Here is a 21,988-nt window from a genome sequence, read left to right as displayed (position 1 = left end):
ACTTGCACTACTCTGGGTCTGTGCCTAATAAATGGCACATACATTGCCATTTGTAATCAATGGCAGCTGCTCATACCAGTGTCTGCAGGTATTTTCTGTGTGGGCTCTTGAAGAGTTGATACATTTCCCTCTGTGGACGTGGAGGCATCCATGTGTACATAGGTGGATGTGTGTATGTCCATTTCATGGGTCATTTCTGCCTGGAAACCTTGGCATTAAATATTTACTTACCTCTCAACCATGTACTCAAAGGAAGCTTAAATGGCAGATATCTTGCTTCTGCTCTTTTAGTTTTAGGTGGTTGTTCAGAGGTCAGAGAATAAATTGAGGCATCAAGGGCATCAGGAGACCCTGTTCTTTGCTGCATTTATAAATATGAATACCAAAGACTTTCTGTTCTGCTGCAGGATGGAGCCTGTTTTTGAGGCTTTTCTGAGAAAGCTTCTTGACACCACAGAAGTGTCTTTGTATCAGAAGGGACTTCCATATCCCCACATAATCTGTTCAAAGATTGGAAAAAAAATAAAATGGAATCTTGATACATCCCAGTTGTGAGGGTATTCCAGTTTATAAGTAGCCAGTACCCCATTTTGACAAGAAACTGTATTTTTCTTAGTCCCTTCTTCAGAAATTTTTCTCCATCCTTCCCTGGCGCTCTGTGATTTTATCTTTATGCAAATGAGACAGATCCATATCTTTCAAATCAAAATTAATGCAAATTAAAGTGGGCAAAACACGTACATGTGCTCAGGTTCCAGATAAGCTCTATGGTTTTGTGTCTCACTGTAGCAAAATATGCTCACTTACTTTGTTCTGAATAATTATGGATATTGTGTGTTGAGATATTTAAAAATACAGAGCCTTTCTTACATATGACAGCTAGATTAGGGTAAAATAAGGTGTGAGTTTTGATGTGTGCCTTCAAAATTTTGTTCAATTCATAGGCTTTTGGCCCCATGTTATTTCCATGCAAAACATTATTTGGTTCTGTCTCGAACTCATTAGAGATGCTTATTTGAAGTATTTAAGCTGAGCCTGATAAGAAATGTTGTTCCAGGCTTGTGTCACACTTAAATCAATAGGTAAATCAGTTGTCTTAAACTCAGCAAAATGTTCTCATTTCTTCTGATTGCCTGTTTGTAAAGTGCTGTTTTGTCCCCCTAGGAAGTGGAGCTCCGAGTGACTCTGACCAAGTCAGACAAGGGCAGCCTGGGTTTTACAGTGACCAAAGGTCACGACAGTGTCGGCTGCTACGTTCACGACATCGTTCAGGATCCTGCCAAGAGCGATGGGAGACTGCGGCCCGGAGACCGACTCATCAAAGTGAGAGAATTCACCTCTGCATGTACAGGGCTTGCACAAAAAGGACAACTTGGAGTCCAAAAAAATGTGAACTGTGTTGTAGGCCAAGTCAAATGTGGTTAAAGGATAAAGATGGCACCTTCTGATAGGCATGATTCAATAGCACTTGAGCATAGCAATGTTCCTTCCTTCTTCCTCAGTAATGCTGTCTTACTTGGGACCTAACCAGGACACCTGTGTTGCTTTGGTCCTTGCAGGTGAATGACATCGATGTCACCAACATGAGCCATACTGACGCTGTCAACTTTCTGCGAGCTGCCCCAAGGACTGTCAGATTAGTGCTAGGGCGCGTTCTGGAGTTACCAAAGATGCCAGTGTTGCCTCATCTGCTGCCTGACATTACACTGATGTGCCATAAGGAGGAGCTAGGTAACACGGAATTAATCTGCTTTATGCCCTAAAGGAAAATCTTCCCCTTCATTTACAAAGAAACCTTGATTTTTATTGTTTTCCCCTTCTTTCCCTGCGAAGGTTTGTCCTTATCAGGAGGCCATGACAGCCTTTATCAAGCTGTGTATATTAGTGACATTCTCCCCAGATCTGTTGCTGCCAGAGAGGAGAGTCTCCATGTACTAGATATTATCCATTACATTAATGGAGTAAGCACACAAGGAATGACTCTGAAAGAAGCCAAAAGAATGCTGGAAACATGCCTCCCAACAGTGGTGCTCAAAGCAACCAGGTGTGTTCTGGAAGCAGATGCTTCCCTGTACCTTTTGTTTTTCTTGCATGATTGTATGAGTGTATCTATGAGTGTATGAGTAAAACCTGTTCCTGATATGACAGGAAATTCACCACATGTTACTGAGGGTGACTCCACAGAAAGGCTCTGTAAATTCACAGCTTTTGTGCTGCAGTGGAGCACAAGGGTACATGGTACTTGCTGTGCTTTCTGTGTCTTGGGAGCACAAGGCTGTGTTCAGCTATGAACTACAAGTGTTCAAATAGACCCCTTGCAATCCAGGAGGAATTAGTCAGAGACCTGCTGTGGCACTTGGACACTCACAGGTCTGTGAGGATGGATGGCATTCATCCAAGGATATGCAAGGAGCTGGCAGGAGAGCTCACCAGGCCACTCTCTATCATTTGTCATCAGTCCTGGCTCCCCAGGGAGGTCCCAGGTGACTGCAGGTTGGCCAGTGTGACACCCATCTGCAGGATGCAGGGAGCTACAGGCCTGTCAGGCTGACCTCAGAGCTGGGGGATGTTACAGAACAGATCACCTCGAGTGTGACCGCACAGCGTGTACAGCACAAGGGGATCAGGTCCAGCCAGCAGGAGTGCAGGAAAGCCAGGTCCTGCCTGGCCCACCTGATCTACGTTCATGATGGGGTCCCCCTCTGGTGGATAAGGAAGAGGCTGTGGATGTGTCTGCTGGATTGAGTGAAATCTCTGATGCTGTCTCCCACAGCATTGTCCTGGAGAAGCTGGCAGCCCATGCCTTGGAGAGATGCTCTTCACTGGGTTAAAAACTGGCTGGAGTGAGAGAGTGATGGTGAATGGTGCTGGTGGGGTTTCCCCAAGGCTCAGTACTGGGGCCAGTCCAGTTCCATTTCTTTATTGATGATTTGGAAGAGGGGATTGGATGTGTCCTCACTCAGTTTGCAAGTGACACCAAGTTGGTTGGGAATGATTAGCAGTTTTACCAGTAGTACTGTTTACTTCAATATCTATTAATTATCATTATATGCTTATTTTTAAATAAATATTCCTGTAAATATTTCTTTTCACAGGGATGGTCATGCAGTGTTCCCAAAATCCAAAAGCCCTGAGAACTCAAGTCCATGGCCAATGAAAGCTAATGGTAAGATCTGTGTGCTTACTCATAGCAAGTGAAATGCACCTGTTTATAAAAATAAAGGAACTGATATGGACCATAAGATACTATCCTAGTCCAGCTTATTGTGACCAGCTCCTACAGGAGTTTGCTCTAAAAGCTTCATGGAAAGAGGTTCACCAATAGTGTTTTTATGATATCATTTCTTGTGTAATACAGAAATTCTCTCTAATATAGAGCAGAAGGGTTCCTTTGAAGAAGGACCCAAGTGTCAGATGATATTTTAAAAAAATAACAGTCAGTGACAGGTGTTTGTGGAGCTATATCTTGTACATTTTGAGGAAAAGGGACTAACACTGTTGTCAAAGGTGCATGTTTCCACTGTAAGTTGTTAGATTATTTATCAGCATTTCTCTTTGCTTTGAATTGGTTACTTGTATTAGCATTCCTGCTTTCTGATCACATTAAATAGAACATTCAAAAAGCCATTATATGAAGTGTAGTCATTCAGACAGAAGTTTGGCAATGCACAGAAACCAGGCAGAATTGCTACTCATGTCATAACGTGGTATTAAATAATACTTGCTTCTTTTATAAAAATAATCAGTGGGGGCTAATTTATTTTCAGAGAAAAAGTTGTTGTTTTTTCCCCATTTTTGTTTAGGTTGTTCCTGTGGTGATCCCTGTGATAAAACAGAGAAGTCAACTGATGCATATGGGCCCCAGGTAAATGCTCCTCTCTAGTGCTTGTTGCCATTAACCAGACAAAAGAATCTACTTCAAACACTTTTAAAACTAAATAAATGAATGAAACAATCTGTTGATCGAAGTATACAAACCCACTCTTATCAATTGACATGGGTAAGCAGTGATCATTATAAATATGCAAGTTTTTTTAATTGATCTGCTCTTTCTTTTGGCACTGTTTTGTTGGAAGACAAATTGTCTTATGAGAAGGATGTAAGGCTATCATCCAGAATACTCCATTCAGCCCACAGTTTCTGCAGATGTTTTTGTATTACATTTGCTAGGTTGTTGTTTTTTTTCTTTTTTCCCTCTTAATTTTTCTATAGAAATGCTCTTGTAGTGGGACCAAATTACTGAAGCTTGCATACATTTTATAGGGATTAAAATAATGTTAATTACTACTACGTGTTCTCTTGTAGAAGCTGCTGCTTCATCAGCATGGGTTTTTTTTCTTAGTTGCTTTAATTTTTTTTATTTGCTCTTGTCATGTGAAACTTCCCACCCATCACCCAGATACCTCAGATGATCTGAATAGAGGTTTTTATTTGTTGCTGAGGAGTGGTTGGTTGCTGCTTCAACAAACTGCCAGGCGCTTTAAGAGTTAATTTGTAACAATTTGTTAATTGTTCTTTTCTTCCTCAGATCAATGGCAATGGCATCCTGGGACCTTCTCAGGGAAATACAGAAAACAATGTCCATCACACGAAAGCACTGATGAACCTCTCAGGAGCAGAAGATGAACCTTCCCTTGGATTTACCAACCAGATGTCAGATTTTCCTAAGCACGTTGACAAATCAGGTAAGAGGAGGTGAGGTGGGGACTGCATCGTTCTGCATTTATTGCACCAGTGCAAGAGAATCACAACATGGTTGAATATGCTGAAATAATTAAATGCTAAGCTGGCAGTCACTTTTAGAAGATCATTTCCAAGTCTTGTGCTTTTTTTTATGGGAGTTAGTTGATGTTGAAAGTAGATTTATAGAAATTGGATTTTGTGTTAAAGAGAAATAAAGGAAGGCCATGGTAACAGCCAGAAATAGTGCCATGTGTCTGCCCCATTAGATTAGTTCTTGCAAACCATTCTGTACTGGGAAAATTTGTCATTTTGCACTGCTTGCCTTCAGGAGCAGAGGTTCCAGATGATGAGGATTATGATGAGGATGATCACAATGAAGTTGTCCAGTATCTGTTGGATGTTGTAGATGAGGAAGCCCAGAACCTCTTAAATCAGAATAATGCAACTTCAGAAGCTCAGAGTCTTCTCCATCTCAAGAAGGCTGCACCAGAAAATCACCTGCCAGGTAACGTGAGCCATTAGAAAAGAACATCCCTGACAGCAAATCACTGAAACAAGGTGCCAAGTAAGCAGTTGATTTGTCAACAGGGGGAGTTGATTGACATTGATTTGATATCTGAACTGGAAGTTTCCCAAGTTGAACACAGACAAATAGTTGCTGATTACCATGAATTTGAGATGCAATATAATAAGTGAGGTTCTGGTTTGAAAAACCTGAATTTTTCTTTAAGTAATCGGGAAAAATTATTCCTATTCTAGAGCTGTCTCTTGAGTGACATTCCTGTTGTTTGGGTACCTGGTCCTACAGCTGCAGTCTTGTTGGTGTGCCGAAGCATTTCAGCATTTCATTGAATTCAGATTTCACAACTTGGAAATATGTTGAGATCTCTCAAAACCAAACATTTCACCAGCCTGCTTTGCCTATTTTAGAAAGACTGGCTCTTTTTCAGTACCTCCTTCTGACTGTACACCTTTCTCTTGCTTCATTCCATCTCCTCAGTTTTAGTTGACATTAACTCAAATGTAGTGAGGAGTAGGGTTTGTAATTCCTTTGTGGTGTCACACTGTATTTATGCTCCAGAAATTCAAGTAAGGTGCTTGCTGCTTCTGTAGAGATTCCTTCTAAAACTCAATATACACCTTTCAGAATTGTAATTATTGCAGGTCATGACTGCAAGGTCATTGGGTTGTTGTCATTGGTCATTGCATTAGAAGTCAGGGATCACTGAGGTTCTGGCTGTGCCAGGATCTCAGCTGAGGAATATCATTGGAGCTCCAGTACTTCCAGTTTCCTGTAGGCTGTGCTTTGTGACTGAAGATGAATTCAATCCATAGGGTATGGCAGCAGGGTGCTTCCACAGCAGACAGATAGAAGCCAGATTTTATCTGGCATGTCCTAATTACATTTTGTTAATGCAAGGAGTGAGTAGAATCCTGGTTTGGACCTACTGCTGGTCTAAATCCAACTGAATTGCAGAAAAACCACTGGCAGGGAGAATGTGGTAACTCAGTAGCTGCAGCCTGTCCATCAGTTCTGCTGTGGCAGAGATACTCTGAGCAAACAACCTCACATACCATGGCAGCTGTTCCAGTTATAAAATAAAGAAACCTAAAGTCTGTTTATCCTATGCTGTAAGAACTCTTTTCCAACTCTCTGGTAGCAAAGGGCCTCAAAAATGTGCCTTATTCTGGCACCTGTATTCCCTGTCTGGTGCCAGACAGGTGGAACAGGATTCACATCTGTGAGAGGGTGGCTCCTGGGCATTTTCTGGTGTGTTTATGCTGTATCCCCTGATTTTCCTGTTCAGCAGAGATGAATGGAAGGGTGACAGAAGATAAGTCTGAGGACACAGACTGTGATGGGTCATCTTTACCTGAAGATTTTTCAGAGGTAGGATGGCAAGAAGCTGGCAAGTGCTCTTTCAGTTTTTTTCCTTATTGGCATAGAATTGGTGGAAATAATATTACATGTCATTTAAATGAGAGCATCACTGTGGGTAGTAGCTTTAGATGGTGTGTAAACATTTATTTTTAAATAGCATGTGATTATCAAAATTACCTATGTAAGAGAACAAATCTTATCTTTTGCACTATCATATGAAGTCTATCAGCTTTTTTTTTTTCAAAAAGAGTGGTAATAAAACTACTTGTTAATGCTACTTCAGCTTTTTAATCTAAAAGATTTCAGTGATACCTGCTCAATGATCTCAATGATTCCCTCAAAGGGAAGCAGTCACAGTGAAAATGAATGCTGTGTAGACCTTGCTGTCCAAAATGTGGGTTTAAAATTTGTTTTCCTGCTGCTTTTTGCTAGGATAAGTTCATTAGCTTGACTAACTTCTATATGTGGTTTACTCTATGTTATTGTGTGTCCTGTTTCACATCAGTCACTGGGTGCCTGGGTTTTGTCTCTTGTTTCAAATCAGCAGAACTCTGTCTCTCCAGCACATCCTGGCTCTTGCAGCTTTCTGTCCAGTTAGTAGAGCTGAAAATCAAATCAGGAATCTGGCTCTGTGTCAATGTGCTCTAGGGAGAGCCATGAGTAAAATTGTCCCAGGATGGCACTGAAAAAGCAAGTTGGCCTAAAAAGTATAAATGATTTTCTAGAGTTGTTCTCAAAAGAATGATGGAAATACCTTCCTCTATGCTGCAGAGTCTTCACTGTCTGCTGAGGAAGGTGTGAATAGGAGTGTGTGTCATTTAGAGGTGTGCTCCATATCCACACTATAGGATCTGTGGCTTGACAGCTCTGAGGCAGAAGTTTTCACTATCAAGCTTAGCTCATAAAGGGTTTCTAAGTATTAGAAACAAAAAAAGCCAACTGGGGAAAACTTAGGTGACTCCACTGCTACTGAGAGTCAGGAGTGATTTTAATATAGCTTTTTGGCCTTGTTACAGTAGAGTATCTGTCCAAGTGCTCAGTGTTCTCATCCTCTGTTATTTTGGGTTAATGAGATGTCTAAAAGAGGAAAGTCTTCCATTATGTGCTGTTTTGAACTTAGTACCCTTCAGAAATAGTCCCTGTAATTGTTAATTGTTTAAAATTTGCAGTATGTGAATGTTGCAACTATGTCTTTTAATGTGTTTTGAAATACTTCTTCTTCTAGGCAACACATGTAAATGGTTGTGAAGACTATTGTGAAGTAAAAGCTGTGCCAGAAAGGTAAAATTTCTTTTCTAGTGTTGGTTGAAAGCAAACCCATGAAGTCTGAAAGTCTGAAGTGTAATATATTGGAATGAGAGAAAAACAACAACAAAAAAACCAAGAAACCACCCCCAAAACAAACCCAATAAAATATCTGTGCAATGTCTTGTTGAATTGTTCTCTTGGTCTGTTCCTTATTTAAAAGTTGTAATTTTCCTGAATACTAGTCAGCTTTGTGTGGTTTACTACACCCTACTTTTGTCTCTTGTTTGTTTGCTCCTTTCTTATGTGGTTGTAGCAGGTAACTGGACTGTGTTCAGATGTCTCCAAATAACGTAGTTGTGCTAACAACTGAGTACTTGGAGGTGAAGAAAACATTCAATCAGTGCTGTCTTCAGTTCAAATCTCTACAACCTCTATTAGTGTTACATCTTCTGGTTATAGACCACAGCAACTCAAATGTAGAGTTCCTCTGCTCCATCAGCTCCCTTTTGGATGCCTGGGGTTTGCTGTTTTTTCCATGGAGCATGAAGCATGTGACTGAAGTTACTAGCTAGCTGTCCCTTTGAGCCACTTTGAATTTTAGATATTCCCAAAGTTGTTTTTCTTAGTGAAATAATTTTAGTCCAAGTGAAATTTCAATTAAAATGTATATGGTTTTATGTTGTTAAGCTTGTGGGAAGTTTGGGGTTGAGACTTGGTGACATTATGACCTAAAATACATTCATCAGTATCTTCAACAAAGCTAGAAAAATTGCAATTGAAAATAGATACTTGAGTGTAGTGAATTGTGTGAGTGGTACAAATCTGCTGTTGGATGCTATTTAATTGCTTAGCCTTTGAAAAATGATTGCAGTGGTAGTAATTACTTGATTTGTATATTCCTGGCTCCTTTTCCACTGTTACCTTTTCAGATCCCCTTTGGGGATGTAAAAAAAAAAGGCAGGATGGGCAAAAAAGTTATGTTTTTGAGATCTCTGGTATAGGGTTCCAGTCCAGAAATAATTGTAGCTATAAGTTACTTTCTGGTGGGGTTTGTTTTTTTATTTTTTAAACTAGGTTGCAAATGCGTTGGTTCTGGTGTTATTTCTTACTTCCATACCTTGTCCTCTTATAGATCCCCTCCACAGCCTTCCTTGAGCCAGGCAGATGAGGAGGAGATCACGTGGGGAAGTGACGAGCTGCCGATTGAATCCGTCAGCCAGGAGCGTGTGAATAAAGGCAAGGACATTTCACATAATCAGTGGGAAGCTTCAGGGTCACATTATAGAAACAGAAGTGAATTTTGAGACATCCTGGATATGTTTTGAGGGTGTCATGACAGGTAGAAGGGGGATTCTAACAACTCAACAATGCTCTGGGAAGGATCTCTACATTTTTGTGTGGTAAGTGTGTGAGAGTTAATAGGAACAAGTATTGGCAGTGTTGTGTCTGTAGTTGTAGAAAGCTGGGACCAGCTGAGATACTTCCTTCTTCAGTATCTGTCTCACAAAAGCTCCAACAACAAATATATGTTTGACTGTGATTAGATTGATACATCATGTGTTTCACATACCAGCTACCCCATGCTCAGATTAGGCACTACTTTTGTCTTGACTGTCATTCTTCCAGTGCTGGTCAATGTGGCAGAGTGGCATCTGTACAGTTTGATGTGTTTGGCAGAATTTAGTCTTCACTTTTTCTGAGCTAGCATTAGAAATGTAAGTTCCTGAAGTTCATATACAACAATCCTTTGCATTCATTTAAAGAAGAAAGGATAATCCATGTGATACTTCAGACTAAGTCAGTAGGTTTAGGACACTTCTTATTGCAATACCAGAGAGATTCTTGGTTTATGAATTTTGTTGTGCTTCAGAGAAGCACTGAGGGCCTGATGGGAGGCAAGCTGTATTGGAAAAAAAATGCCCTTCCAAAAGATAATTGTAAGATGTGCTGTATACATGTTGAGTATTAGTGCTAAAAACAAGTCACAGGCTGTAATGTGGAGAGTTCTGAATTATCCCTGTGCATGTCCATCTGTTTTTGTAAGTTATTGTGTGAAGAATGTACATTTAAAATGTACTTGAAGTTTGTTTCAGTGTATTCATTGGAAGTTCAGGAAAATACTCCCCTTAGTTACTGGATTCATCAGAGGTGATTTTGTCTTACTGGTTTTGCTAGTTAATTTGGTTTTGCCTGTCAAACTAAAGAGGAGAGCTGTGTTCTCTCTGTGTGTGGGGGCATTCAGGAGAAAACAAGCAGTGCAGTGGTGAACAGCAACATGCAAATCCAACTGTGAGCTTCAGTTTATGTTTCCCTGGTTTTAGCTATTTATTTATATTTATATCTTCTGCTAGATTTCCCCCTAGTGACAAATGAAGAGATCTCTGCACTCCCTACTGTGAATGTGCTCCCTGGAGGCAAATATTCAGGAGCCAAATTGAAGTCAGTGATCAGGATGTTGCGTGGATTGCTGGAACAGGGAGTCCCTTCTAAAGAGATTGAAGTGAGTAACTATTTGTCCTTTGAAGTCCTTTTTCCCAGTATGAAACAAAAATAGAATGGCTGGATCATCACTGCCTTGAATTCCACAGCTCTTTAATTGGAAGCTCAAAAGAGATGAAAAGACTTGACACCAGAGACTTCTCTCCCTTCTCCCACAAGCTGCTGAGAGATGAGATCAGTTTGAATTCAGTTCATAAGTGCTTTTTGCATCATTCTTGCTTCTGGTAAATTACCAAGTGAATATAATGTAAACAGGCATAGACAAAGGCTGTTAAGCTGCTGAATGCAAAATCAGTTTTTCCTGATTTCTAAAGTCTTAAGTCAACCATGTTACATGATCTCTTTTTTGAGAGAATGAGATAAAATATTTACTGATAGTTATAGGGTTTGATTTGTGGGGGGCTTTTTCTTCATTTCATTTTCTTGGCTATGTAAAATATTCCTTCCTGTGACTGCATTATCTTGCATATCCACATTAGGATTTGTTTTTTAATTATTCTGTTTGTTAATGACTTGATAACATAACCACTCTTGCTATTATTACCAATCAGTGTTTCCTAATGCACATGTAATTGCTTCTTTTCAGAACCTTCAGGAGTTAAAACCTCTGGATCAGTGTTTGATTGGACAAGCAAAGGAGAACAGGAGAAAGAACAGATATAAAAACATACTTCCTTGTAAGTCCTAACTCAATTTGAAATTCACAGTTGACATTCTGTCACCACCTGTATGGTCAGATGGATCCGATCAGGGGTGGGATGGTTTGATTCCTGATCCTAGTAAGGATGAAAATAAAGCAGGCATTCATGAAGCAATTTAAGATCAGTGAACAATATACTACTATGCTGTGGTAGGTGGGAATGGATGTTCACAGATTTTTCATTTGTTTTAGCAGATCCAGTGTTTTAAATGATGTATACATGTGGAACCAGACAAGGTTTTTTTCAGTTTTACTCATACAGGATTGGAAAAACAGACATGTATACTATTTTCAGTGAATGTCCTGACATAAAATTCTGCTTTTTAGATGTTAAGAAGTAAGAACTGAGAGGTTAGTTCTATGTGAGAAAAACTGAACCTTTGTTTTTCAGCATTGCTGCAGTTCAGATCGCTTATCTCTCCTGTCTGCTGATTTATATTTCTCCTGCAGACATCTTTTTCTTTATTAAAAGCACTGATTAGTGTCCTAAATTAAGTATTTAAGTGATTTATTTATTCTAAAGCAAGCTGTGGAAGCATCAGTGGAGATAAGCGCCGTGTGAGTGTGTAAGGCTCAGCACCTGTACTGTGAGAAGGTGAGATGATGTGCACACCTAACATGAGGTCTCTCTGTTGTGTGGGGATGACAGATGACACCACCAGAGTCCCTCTCGGGGTGGAAGGTGGATACATCAATGCCAGCTTCATTCGCATGCCCGTGGGGAACGAGGAGTTCGTTTACATTGCGTGCCAAGGACCTCTTCCTACTACTGTAGCAGATTTCTGGCAAATGGTTTGGGAGCAAAACTGTACTGTGATTGCCATGATGACTCAGGAGGTCGAGGGAGAAAAGATAAAGTGTCAGCGTTACTGGCCAGATGTGCTCAATAAAACCACCATGATCAATGACAGACTACGCCTTGCTCTGGTGAGGCTTCAGCAGCTGAAGGGCTTCATTATCAGAGTGCTGGAGCTTGAAGAGATTCAGGTGAGTGAATCTAATTCTGCACACTTAAGAGTTTTTTCTCTGTTGCCATATTTATCTTTATACTTCTGGCTTTCCTGCTTTCACTTGCATTGTCTATCTCAAAAGGCAACCCAGGGCTTCTCCTCTTGGCCCAGTGATTATTACTGGGCAGCTGTTCCTTGTTGCAGCTTGTGCTGCTTTATGACCTTTACAGGAGAAAGCATTTGGGCCAGGCTATGGTTTCGTTACACTAACGAGACTCTAAATTTTGGCTGCCGTTGGCCACAGAAACATATGTAGGGGTATGAATTCACTAATAATTCAGCCTGGCTGCTTGACTCCTCTGTGTGATCAGCTCAGTCTGCACAGTGAACTTTACACTTTTAAATTACTTACTAGCTATTTCCAGTTCAGCTCTTGTTGTATTGAGACTTTTCTTTGGGAGAAAAGAGGCTTTTCTTTGTGTTCCGAGACTTTTCTTTAGGAATTCCATTTCTTTCTTTTTATTCTTGCCACGTGCCCAGTAGTGGTGTTGTTTTTGCTCCTCAGACGGGTGAGGTGCGGCACATTTCCCACCTCAACTTCATTGCCTGGCCTGACCACGACACGCCCTCGCAGCCGGATGAGCTGCTGACCTTCATCTCCTACATGCGGCACGTGCACAAGGCGGGGCCCATCGTCACCCACTGCAGCGCGGGCATCGGCAGGTCGGGCACCCTCATCTGCATAGACGTGGTCCTGGGGCTGATCAGCAGGGACCTCGAGGTGAGTGTCCCAGGGGTGCCCCTGACCTGCAGGACGTATGTTCCACTGAATCCATGCAATCTCTTAAAGAGTGTGCCGTGCTGTTGGCAGTACTGTGTTTCTTTGCTGGTGATCCCAAGCAGGGAGAGCTCTAATATCCACTGGGTTAGCTCAGGGAACCTCAGCAGCCAGGTGCCACTTGAAGTATGTTGCAAGGACATCTACCATAGTGGACTTCTGGCACATGGCATGGGAAAAATGGTGTTGCCATGATGGCTTGGGCAATTGGTGGAAGGGGTGTGTGAATTGACTTTTCCAGCGCAACCAGGGATTGCTTTCTAGGGTGATCCACAGGAGGGTGCTAGCTTCCTTGTGTTTATGTCATTCCGTGGCCTGGGGTAGAAAAACTGGAGAATTTCTATGTCACGCTTAGCTCAGTGGAGTTTCTGAGCTCCCTCTGAATGTCTGAAACTCTCTTTTCTGCATGCTTAGCTTAGAGTAAGCAAGAGAGCCTGTGTCCAGAAAGAACACAAGAAAAGGGGGAGTGTCAGATGTAGGGCCACATCCAGATTGCCCAGAGACAGCACATGCTGGTTACCTACCAGCAAACATAGGCTGTAGTGAATTGTTTCATTACTGATGTACCTAATTCTGTTCCCTGGTTTGATGCTGGGGATGTTCCTTTGTTCTGCATGTCTGTCTTTTTTGAGTGTTTAACTTGCTGTTTGTTTTGGTAGTTCGACATCTCAGACCTGGTGCGCACCATGCGTCTGCAGAGACACGGAATGGTTCAGACAGAGGTGGGTCTGGATTCCCCAGGCATTCACTGAACCACCTGAAGTGCCAGAGAGCTTTGTGATGCACACAGCAATTGTCTTTGTGCACTGTAATGTGACACTTGTGTCACAAGAATTGAATCAGATGAGAAGCAGGATGTATTTAACATTTATAAACACAAGCTGTTTTTAACATGCTGTATTGATTTGATCTGTGTTTAAAAAAAGTGAGTTTTCATCTTCAAAAGCATGTGTTTATAGAGGAGGCCAGCTAAGCTTTTTTGGTTTGAAGTTGCATTATAAACTGAAGAGAAGGCCTAACTGTAGCTGCCGTGAATCAGTGATATGTCTTGAGATCTCTTTTGGTAATATATTCATCCAGAAGTTCAATCTTTTAAGAATACTCTGGATCTAGAGCTAATTAACTTTAGAGATGGTCATCACAAGGTCTTCTTAAAATCTGAACTTTTTCTTTGAATGGGAAGCAATTGTGAAGTCATAGTTAAAAAAAAAACTGAAATCAAATAAGTAAATTATCTGCCCCATCCCCACCTCACACCCCAAAACATCTGTCAGCCCCCACACCTCTATCACTCACATTAAGGAAAGAAGTTCCACTGTCCTCTGAGTTCTGTGTTAGTTTGCATTGGTGCAAGTCCTTGAAATTCACTTGCTGTCTTCATTTCTGCTTATGTAAAGTGCCTAGTCTCCGTTAGGTGGTTTTGGTGTGAAAGAAAGGTAAATGTTCCATATGAAATACTATCTTTAGTGGCAGAAGAGTGTCTGTATTTGCTTTAAATTGAAGTTGCATATTTTTCCACTGTGGCCTTTTTTGGGTTTTTTTTGGTTTTTTTTTTTGGGGGGGGGTGGGGTTTGGTGTTTTTTTTTTTTTTTTTTGTGGTTTTCTTTTTTGTTGTTGTTTTGAGGGGTCTTTTGTTTTCTTTGGGATTTGGTGATGGTGGTTTTACTTAATAGTATAGTTAGTATTAAAAGTGCTGTACAACTGTGAAGTGCAAGGGAGAGCACTTAAATGTGCAGGCATTTTTCACATGTTCTGTAATTTCCTTTTCCTTACAGGACCAGTACATTTTCTGCTATCAAGTTGTCCTTTATGTCCTGAACCAACTCCAGGATGAAGAAAAACAGAGAGACAAATAAAATACTGAAGCAGAAGTGCATTTAAAATATGGAAGCAAGGAGATTGAGAGGCTTTGGAGCATTTTATTTGTTTTGCCAATAGTTTTCTAATCCCTTTCTGCAGTTGCTGTCCAATGCCTTTTCTATGAAGTCTCTCCATCATTCCAAATGAGGTATATAGTTTTAAGGGAAAGGGATAGCTCATACAATACCACTATTATCTTCAACCCCATGGATGAACATGTGAGATTTTTGTATAACAATATTTAATAAAGCTGCATTTTTTTTGCAGCTTCCTTAATATGTCATAAAATACAGAAATAAAAATATTTTAATTTAAAAAGAAAAGTAAAGAAGAAAAAAAAAAAGTAATCCTATACTACTTCCTGCAGTTCTGTAACTGTTTTGGGGTATTTGTTTCTTTCAGGGTGGGGAAGTGGGAGGGATGAAACAGTATTTTTATCTTGTAAACTTTATTACAAAGACCTTTTAGTAGTCTCTTTTGAAAGCGTGTTCATGGCACAGAATTTTTGTCCTTGTAGTACAGTTAGAGGTATTTTATAGAGGGTATCTTGAAATCAGCATTTAAGCTTTAAGAGATGCCTGTTAGCATAGGGATAGTAGTGAATGTTAACTGTATCACAGTTAATAATGTTTACTTCATAGAATTTTATGTATATATTTATATACTTTTACACACACACACACACACACACAAAAAAAAAAAAAAGCTGAATTATTGGGTGTCTAACCTTATAAATGATTAGGCATTTCTACTCTGTAAATAAAAATATACCTAATGTACACTGATCAGTGGGTCTGGGTATTTTTGTGTCCTTGTGACTGATTTTTCTTGGCCTTCCATGGCATCATTCCTTGTGGTTGCTGCCCCTAAGACATAAAGGCTGTGCACATTTTAAGTTTTCAGTGTCCCTCTGTTCTCCAGTTTGAAAAATCTGGCAGAGCTGTGGGCTCCCTTCTGGAAAGTTTCCACACTATGGTGAAGAGTTTCTTTTCCCTCCCTCCTTGTTTTTCAGCACACCTGGGCATTGAGACCACATCATTTTTTTAGGGGGTGTGTTTGCAGTGCTACAGCAGCGTTCTGACAACAGTGTAACCTCTCTGCTTACTGCCACCAGGCTTGAGGTTGGAGGCAAGATATCAGATTCTAAGTAGCTCTGTGGTTTAGTGATACTGTAAACAGTCAGAACTGTTCTGATAGAAAAGTTTCATTTTAAGGTCTGTGGGAGCATTGGTTGGTGAATAAATGCCGTCAGCCTCGAGCAATAGTCCTGTCCCAAAAATCCTTGACAGAACTGAAGCTTTTGTGCTGTCAGGGAGGGTGTAAGAGTGCTAATTTAACTGCATTCTGCATTGAAGGGGTGGAAGTAAGTTCAGAGGCTGGTTATCATTCAAGGTTTTGACTTTTCAAAATAGTAGCCTGCAGTGTTCCAGTGTCCCAAAACTGAGGTGACCATTGCCTTGCAAGAGCATGACTTAAAAAAGGAAAGAGCCTTTTCACTTTTCAGTAATACTCTGTATTTTATTCCCTTTAGCATAACAGCAAAATTGTGCATTTTTCAGAGCACCATAGTTTGAGGAAGGAGAATCAATTCTGTGTAGATAGAAGCAGAGGTAAATTGATTAGCCATGTTGGCAGTATACCTATGTGAAGGAGCCATAAACTGAAGAGACAAGATTTTTCAAGACAACAATTGTATACAGGCAAAGTAAGTAAACACAGCTAGTTAATACACTACAGCTGCTTTAACATAAAGAGTGAGTTCAGAGGGTTTGGCCATGTCTGGGTGTTAGAAACAAAAGAAAGTGTTATGGTAACCAGACAGCATGGTTAAGGCAGTTAAATTCTTCTTTTAAATGTTTTCAGGTACATGCCAAACAGTGTAGGAACAGGTTTTGCAGTGTGCTGCAAGTACAGCACAAACAGCTTGCATCAGATTACAGCTTATGGGAAACACAGATCAGTAAACAACTCCAGATTTTGCTGCTTGTCCTCACTGATATGATGATGATCTGTGCTATGGTGTGTTATACCCAATTTCCTTTGAATGGTGGACACACAAAAAAGCAGAGGATAACTAACTTGACCTAACCTCCCCTTCCTCAGAAAAAGGACAAATACACACACACAAACAAAAAAAGCAGAGATCTGCACAAAAAAAAGACAAAAAAAAGAAACACATGCACACACAAAGTATTCAGGTGTTGCTGAGAAATCATGCATGTATGGTGAAAGGTGGCATTGGCCTCTTTTGAGAAGTACTCTGAATTTCCTTGGGCTTCTGTCTCAATGCTGAATATTGAATAAAGATTGAATGCTCTCTAGTCTGACACTTGCTGAGGACACTGGAAGGTTGTCTGTTTTCTGGTAGCAGGTGGAACTTCTCCTCTGTGACACCTGGTGTGGTCACTTTGTTGAAACAGATCCCACAGCTCAAACTTCCTTATAAAAAAATGGATGTGCTTATGCTGTGGGATGACTTAAACTGGATTTCTGTGGAAAATCTGGTTGGAAATATGTTCATCTTATTCTTCAAAGGATTAGATTACTTAAAATCCTTATGCCCTCTTTGAAGAAATGAGAAATAAAATTATTAAGCAGCCTAATTTCTTGAAAGGAAAATTGTTGTGCGCTTTCTTACCATGCTGACTATATGATTTGCAGGGGCTAAAAATCTTGAGAGGCTTTTTTTATTTAGAACTGGAATGCCTTGCTGAGTAAGCATCCAGGACATGCTCCAGCTGAAAGGGATTTTCCTTTATATAGGTATCTGATTTTTAGCAGGAAGTGTACCAGACTAGGGAAAAAACTGACATATAATCCATTATAGTTCTAATTAAAGAACTGACCCAGTATGTTAACCCAAGAGAGAAAGGATCCTTTTGTTTTACCAGCCAGAATTAGCTGACAGAAGCACAAATGCTTTGCCACACAAGCAGCCCTGTGCCATTAGTAGTTTATCATATCTTAGTTTTCCTTGCTGGTCTTTGCCTGCCAGAGAAGGGCAACAAAGAAGGGGTTCCAGTTGCTCCTTGGAAACTTTTGAGGGTTCATTACTGTTGTTACTTGAATGATTCTGAGCAGCTTCTTTCTTTACAACTGAAGTCCTTCAAAAACTACCTGCATGGGGAAAAAAGAACCATCATCTGGGGAGGAAGTTTGAATTTGTGACATCCACTGATAGACAAGTCACTGGGGCAATGACTTGGGGCAAACATCAAGTGGCTTGTGGATATTGGCACAGCTGAAGTGGAGAATCTGTCCTGTGCTGCCTTCTCAGTGCAGTTGATCTCAGGGGTAGACTCAGGGAAATGTTACTCAGCATTTAAGCAGCTTCAAGAGGGCCATTAGCAAGAGCTCTGAATATTAAGAGCATTCATTCACCAAATATTTATTCAGAGAATGACACTCCTGGCTGGGTAAAGTGGCAAATAAATGAATGAACAAGCCAGCAGAGAAGAAAAGGCCAGCTCAACACTGGGAAAGAAAATGCTGACAAAAAGTGGCCAATACAAATTAATGCTTTATTGGATATACTGAAAAGATAATGAAGAGCAGACTTACACATACATGATGAGATAACAAGCTCCCATGGTTCTGAGTAGTGATTGCTGCAAATTGGAGCACAGCCACTGGGTTGAAATTGGAGGTAAACTAAACTTCTGGAATCTGTCTTTTTGAGAATTCCTTCTGGAGTTCCTATTCCATTTCAAGTGACCTGTCCAGTGGAGTGTTGACTGATAAAGGTGTTATATTTGACAGTGGTGAATCTGTCACATCTGGGCATTGGAGAATTTGTGGAGTAGTATGTTTCATACCAGCCTCTCCCATGAGCGAGTGAGGATGAAAATGACCATTTGTGTCTGAAATTTTGGCCTATATAGATCTCTAGCAGATACACATCTTGGTCCATCCAGTTCATGTCAGCTTCTGATAAAATTGATAATAGCCATCATGGAAAGAAAATCTTGTATTGCTGTGGACATGATGACTGAATTTCTACTGCTGCTTTGGGTAAACAAGTAACAGAAAAAGGCAGAACACCACGTCCTGTGGCTGACATTCAGACCTCGGTTTGAGCATCACTTCTTGGGCTTAATGCCTAGTGTTTTGTGTTGGCCAGCCCAGTGGGCTCTGCAGGGAGCTTTGCTTCTTAATGAGATGTTAGGAAAAGGGTGTTTGGTTTTGTTTTATTGAAGTGCTGGAAAGATCTTGCCGGCTATGAGAACGTGACATGAAGGATAAATCACTGGACTGGGAGCAGATTTAATTGCTAATTTCCTCAAGTGGGTTCTAGGAAATGAATTTCATCTTCCCTGTACTGTGATGACCTCCATAGTCAAAACTGTTCTCTGGTAGGGCTCTGACTGTATCTTCAGTACAATAGCCAGATTCCCAAACAAATTATTATCTCTAAACAAGTTTACTTGGTCACAGATGTAGCCTGGTATTCAGTAACAAGGAGTTTTGTATGGTCTGTTGCCTTCTCAGCAGTCTTTAAAGCCAGACTGGATATTCCTGCACTGTCCTCAAAAACAGATGGAGATATCCCATTAAAACCCTCTTTCCTTGAAGCCTTGTCAGAGGTGGAACTCTAAGCTTCAGTAAAGGAACTTGATTTTGATTCCACCTCTAACACTGCTGAGCTTTCAGACCAAGCCCCCTGAAACTGGAGTGTGTTGAGCATTTGGTGTGTACCAACTCTCTGTCTCCTTGAGGTGGGCAAGCCAAATTTGATGTGCTGACCAAGTCTGCAGTAGCCTTTTGGAAGCTGGACAGGGTTAGAAAATAAAGCAAGAGAGTTCTTGGCCATGCACTGTAGAATAGGGTCACTTTCTCCACAGCTCCTCTAGCACTTGTCAAGGGAATAAATTTTCACTTGTCAAACATTTGTGGGTTTAAAAATACCCTGGCCTTGAGTGGTAATGTGCTGGGTAGTGCAGCAGAACTTTCCTTGCATTTCCTTGTATCTCCTGCATGTAGCCTACTGCTGGATAGAGAATGAAGACATCCCATAAGGCATGGTCCCCACAGTTGTGGGTTTCCTGTGTTCAAATCCGTCCTGAGATTCTGCAGTGTTCAGTACAGTCCTAGTATGTGACAAGGCTTTTTTAAAGTTAGTTCTTCTAACAAGGAATAGTCATGTCTCAAAGAACAGTGACCTCTGACCTGGTAATTAAAATAACTGGTCTGGGTCATCTTGATGCATCCAGGAAAAAAATGTTCATTTACACTAAATTATAAATTTATAAATAATTATAAAGTAAGGTCAAGTCCATTTATCCCCTCAATGTCTTCAACAGATGCTGAATGCTCTGAAGCAGAGGTGACCCTGCCTGGCTCCTCCTATAGCTGGGTTTTGGTATAATGACACAGGCTGTGTTCCCAGCTCTTCTATGAAAAGATAATCAGGCTGATGCTATAGATAACAGGTTATCAGAAGGTATTCCTCAATGGTAGTGTTCTAGAACACTGCCAGTCTTCCCATCAGCACAATCTGTTTATGCTACCCAGTCCCGTACTGGAAATAATTCCCTGAAGCACAGCTACCTGCTTTGCTTTTCTCAGGGAATCATAAAGCACTAGCAAACAAGGTTAGATTTAGGCAGGAGTTATGTGAGCCCTGCAAGGTTGTCCATTCATATGGTAATTATTCTGCATTCATCCCCTTTTTGTAGCCTGCTTTTTTTTATGCACAGCTGCATTTTTTTCCTAGCAGAGCTTAAATTTTGTTTTGTTTGTTTCAAATCCCTGTATTGCTGTAAGCATTCAGCAATTCTGTCTGCTGTGGTAAGTCCTTACCATGACTGCTTTGTGCTCCCAGCAGTTCAGGCTACTTGTCTTGGGCCTTTTGGTCCTGGGACTTTGGATATAAACTCCTTGTCCAGGGATGTGTAGCCCTGGCATGTTGATGGTTGCTTTAGAAATCATCATTCTCTCAGCACGGGATTCAACAGAAATATTTGCCCAAGTGGGATTTTTGTGTCCAGCCTCATGGGTGTACTGCTGGGGAGAGTTACCTTATTTACCTCAAGAACACTTATCTTCTTCACCTCCAAATCACTTTATCTTTTTTCTTTCTCTTTTTATTACCCTCTTTTGAGAGAGGTATTATTTACATGTCTCTTGTATGACCAGTCACTTGATGGTTTATGGCACACAGGGATAATGCAGTTTTCAGAACTTGTTTTTTGAATTTGGGCTTGGTATCAGAGGCTCCTGGAGATATAAAAACCTTCTTCTGCACCCCAAGGTTTTGGAACTGGGCAGTGCAACCAAGGGAAACCATTCAAGACCTCCTGCCTTGCACAATTTATTGTGCAGTCTGACTATGTCATGTTGTCCAGTTGTCTCATTCACTTAATATTTTGAGGTTTGCCAGTGTTCTTGGCCCTAGGTAAGAACACAAATCAGCACCTGACTTGAGAAATTTTTCATATTATGTATGGGGAGAGGTAGATGATGTTACATTCCAGTTAGTTTTTATAAAAATTCACCTCAGAGTCCGAAGGAGCTCAGCATAGCTGAAAGAGGTGAATGGAAAGAGGTGACTTCCACAAAGGGCATTTCAAAATGTTCCCCTTCCTCTGGAACATAAAGTTCCCTCTCTCACTGTGTATGAATCAGCTCATCTAGGAGAGGAATCCAAGAGGGAACTGTGCCGAGCAATCATAATTCTAACAAAGCCCTTACGAAGGGTCTAGTCAAAGTGAAATGTTTATTTAAAAACATCCTCTGTGTAGCTCTTACCTTGGTCTTTCAAGCAGGTTCTGTGACCTTACACTTGTCCTTGTTGAACTTCATAGGGCTCATGTTAGCCCAAGTTACCCATGGTACCCACTCTTCCAGCCTGTCCAGGTCTTCCTGCAGGGTGAGTCTTACCTCCCAGTGCCTGTTTCCCCATTTGGCAAACCTCCCCAGGCTGCACTTGGTCCAATCACACTGATCACTGGTGAGGATATTAAACAGTTTGGACCCCTCTTGTGACAGGTCACCAGCCTGAAGAGGAGCTGTTTACTGGCACCTCCTGGATGATTCCTGCCAGCCAGTTCCCCACCACTGCAAGCACCACTTGTCTAGCTCATAATGGGTCTGTTTGTCCAGGAGGAGGCTGTGGGAAACCATATGGAAATCCCTGCAGAAATTCAGGTAAACAATGTCCACCTCCTGCCCCACTTGGACTTCTTTGCCATAGAAGGTGATCAGCTCTGTCAAGCACAATTTGCCTTTGGTGAATCCATCCTGGCTTTTCCCAATCCCCTGCTTAATTTTTCTTGTGGTAGCCTCAGGAGGATATCTCAGTAACTCTCGCAGGAACTGAAACAAAACTT

At 40.9% G+C, this 21,988-nt stretch overlaps 1 protein-coding gene across 5 annotated transcripts in view; it reads left to right on the top strand.

The window, feature by feature from the left end:
* PTPN13 (protein tyrosine phosphatase non-receptor type 13) overlaps window positions 1-15,445 on the top strand; it is a 112,410-nt gene extending 96,965 nt beyond the window's left edge. For 4 of the 5 annotated variants that reach the window (XM_030238858.2, XM_050973570.1, XM_050973569.1 and 1 more), the window contains 16 exons: window positions 1,165-1,323; window positions 1,560-1,731; window positions 1,834-2,044; window positions 3,096-3,166; window positions 3,804-3,865; window positions 4,529-4,685; window positions 5,012-5,188; window positions 6,492-6,574; window positions 7,791-7,846; window positions 8,946-9,049; window positions 10,165-10,313; window positions 10,899-10,989; window positions 11,662-11,999; window positions 12,528-12,743; window positions 13,460-13,522; window positions 14,576-15,445. In XM_030238858.2, coding sequence (XP_030094718.1) covers window positions 1,165-1,323; window positions 1,560-1,731; window positions 1,834-2,044; window positions 3,096-3,166; window positions 3,804-3,865; window positions 4,529-4,685; window positions 5,012-5,188; window positions 6,492-6,574; window positions 7,791-7,846; window positions 8,946-9,049; window positions 10,165-10,313; window positions 10,899-10,989; window positions 11,662-11,999; window positions 12,528-12,743; window positions 13,460-13,522; window positions 14,576-14,656 — 2,190 coding nt within the window. In that variant the 3' untranslated portion in view covers window positions 14,657-15,445. The remainder of the gene's footprint in view (window positions 1-1,164; window positions 1,324-1,559; window positions 1,732-1,833; window positions 2,045-3,095; window positions 3,167-3,803; window positions 3,866-4,528; window positions 4,686-5,011; window positions 5,189-6,491; window positions 6,575-7,790; window positions 7,847-8,945; window positions 9,050-10,164; window positions 10,314-10,898; window positions 10,990-11,661; window positions 12,000-12,527; window positions 12,744-13,459; window positions 13,523-14,575) is intronic. The other variant, XM_050973568.1, reaches the window with a different exon arrangement.
* Window positions 15,446-21,988: the final 6,543 nt, after the last annotated feature.

This window comes from Serinus canaria, chromosome 4 (assembly GCF_022539315.1).
Source record: "Serinus canaria isolate serCan28SL12 chromosome 4, serCan2020, whole genome shotgun sequence".
In the NCBI taxonomy this organism is placed as follows: domain Eukaryota; kingdom Metazoa; phylum Chordata; class Aves; order Passeriformes; family Fringillidae; genus Serinus; species Serinus canaria.
The sequence above is the reverse complement of the archived record's forward strand: the minus strand, read 5'-3'. Positions and strand labels throughout refer to the sequence as shown.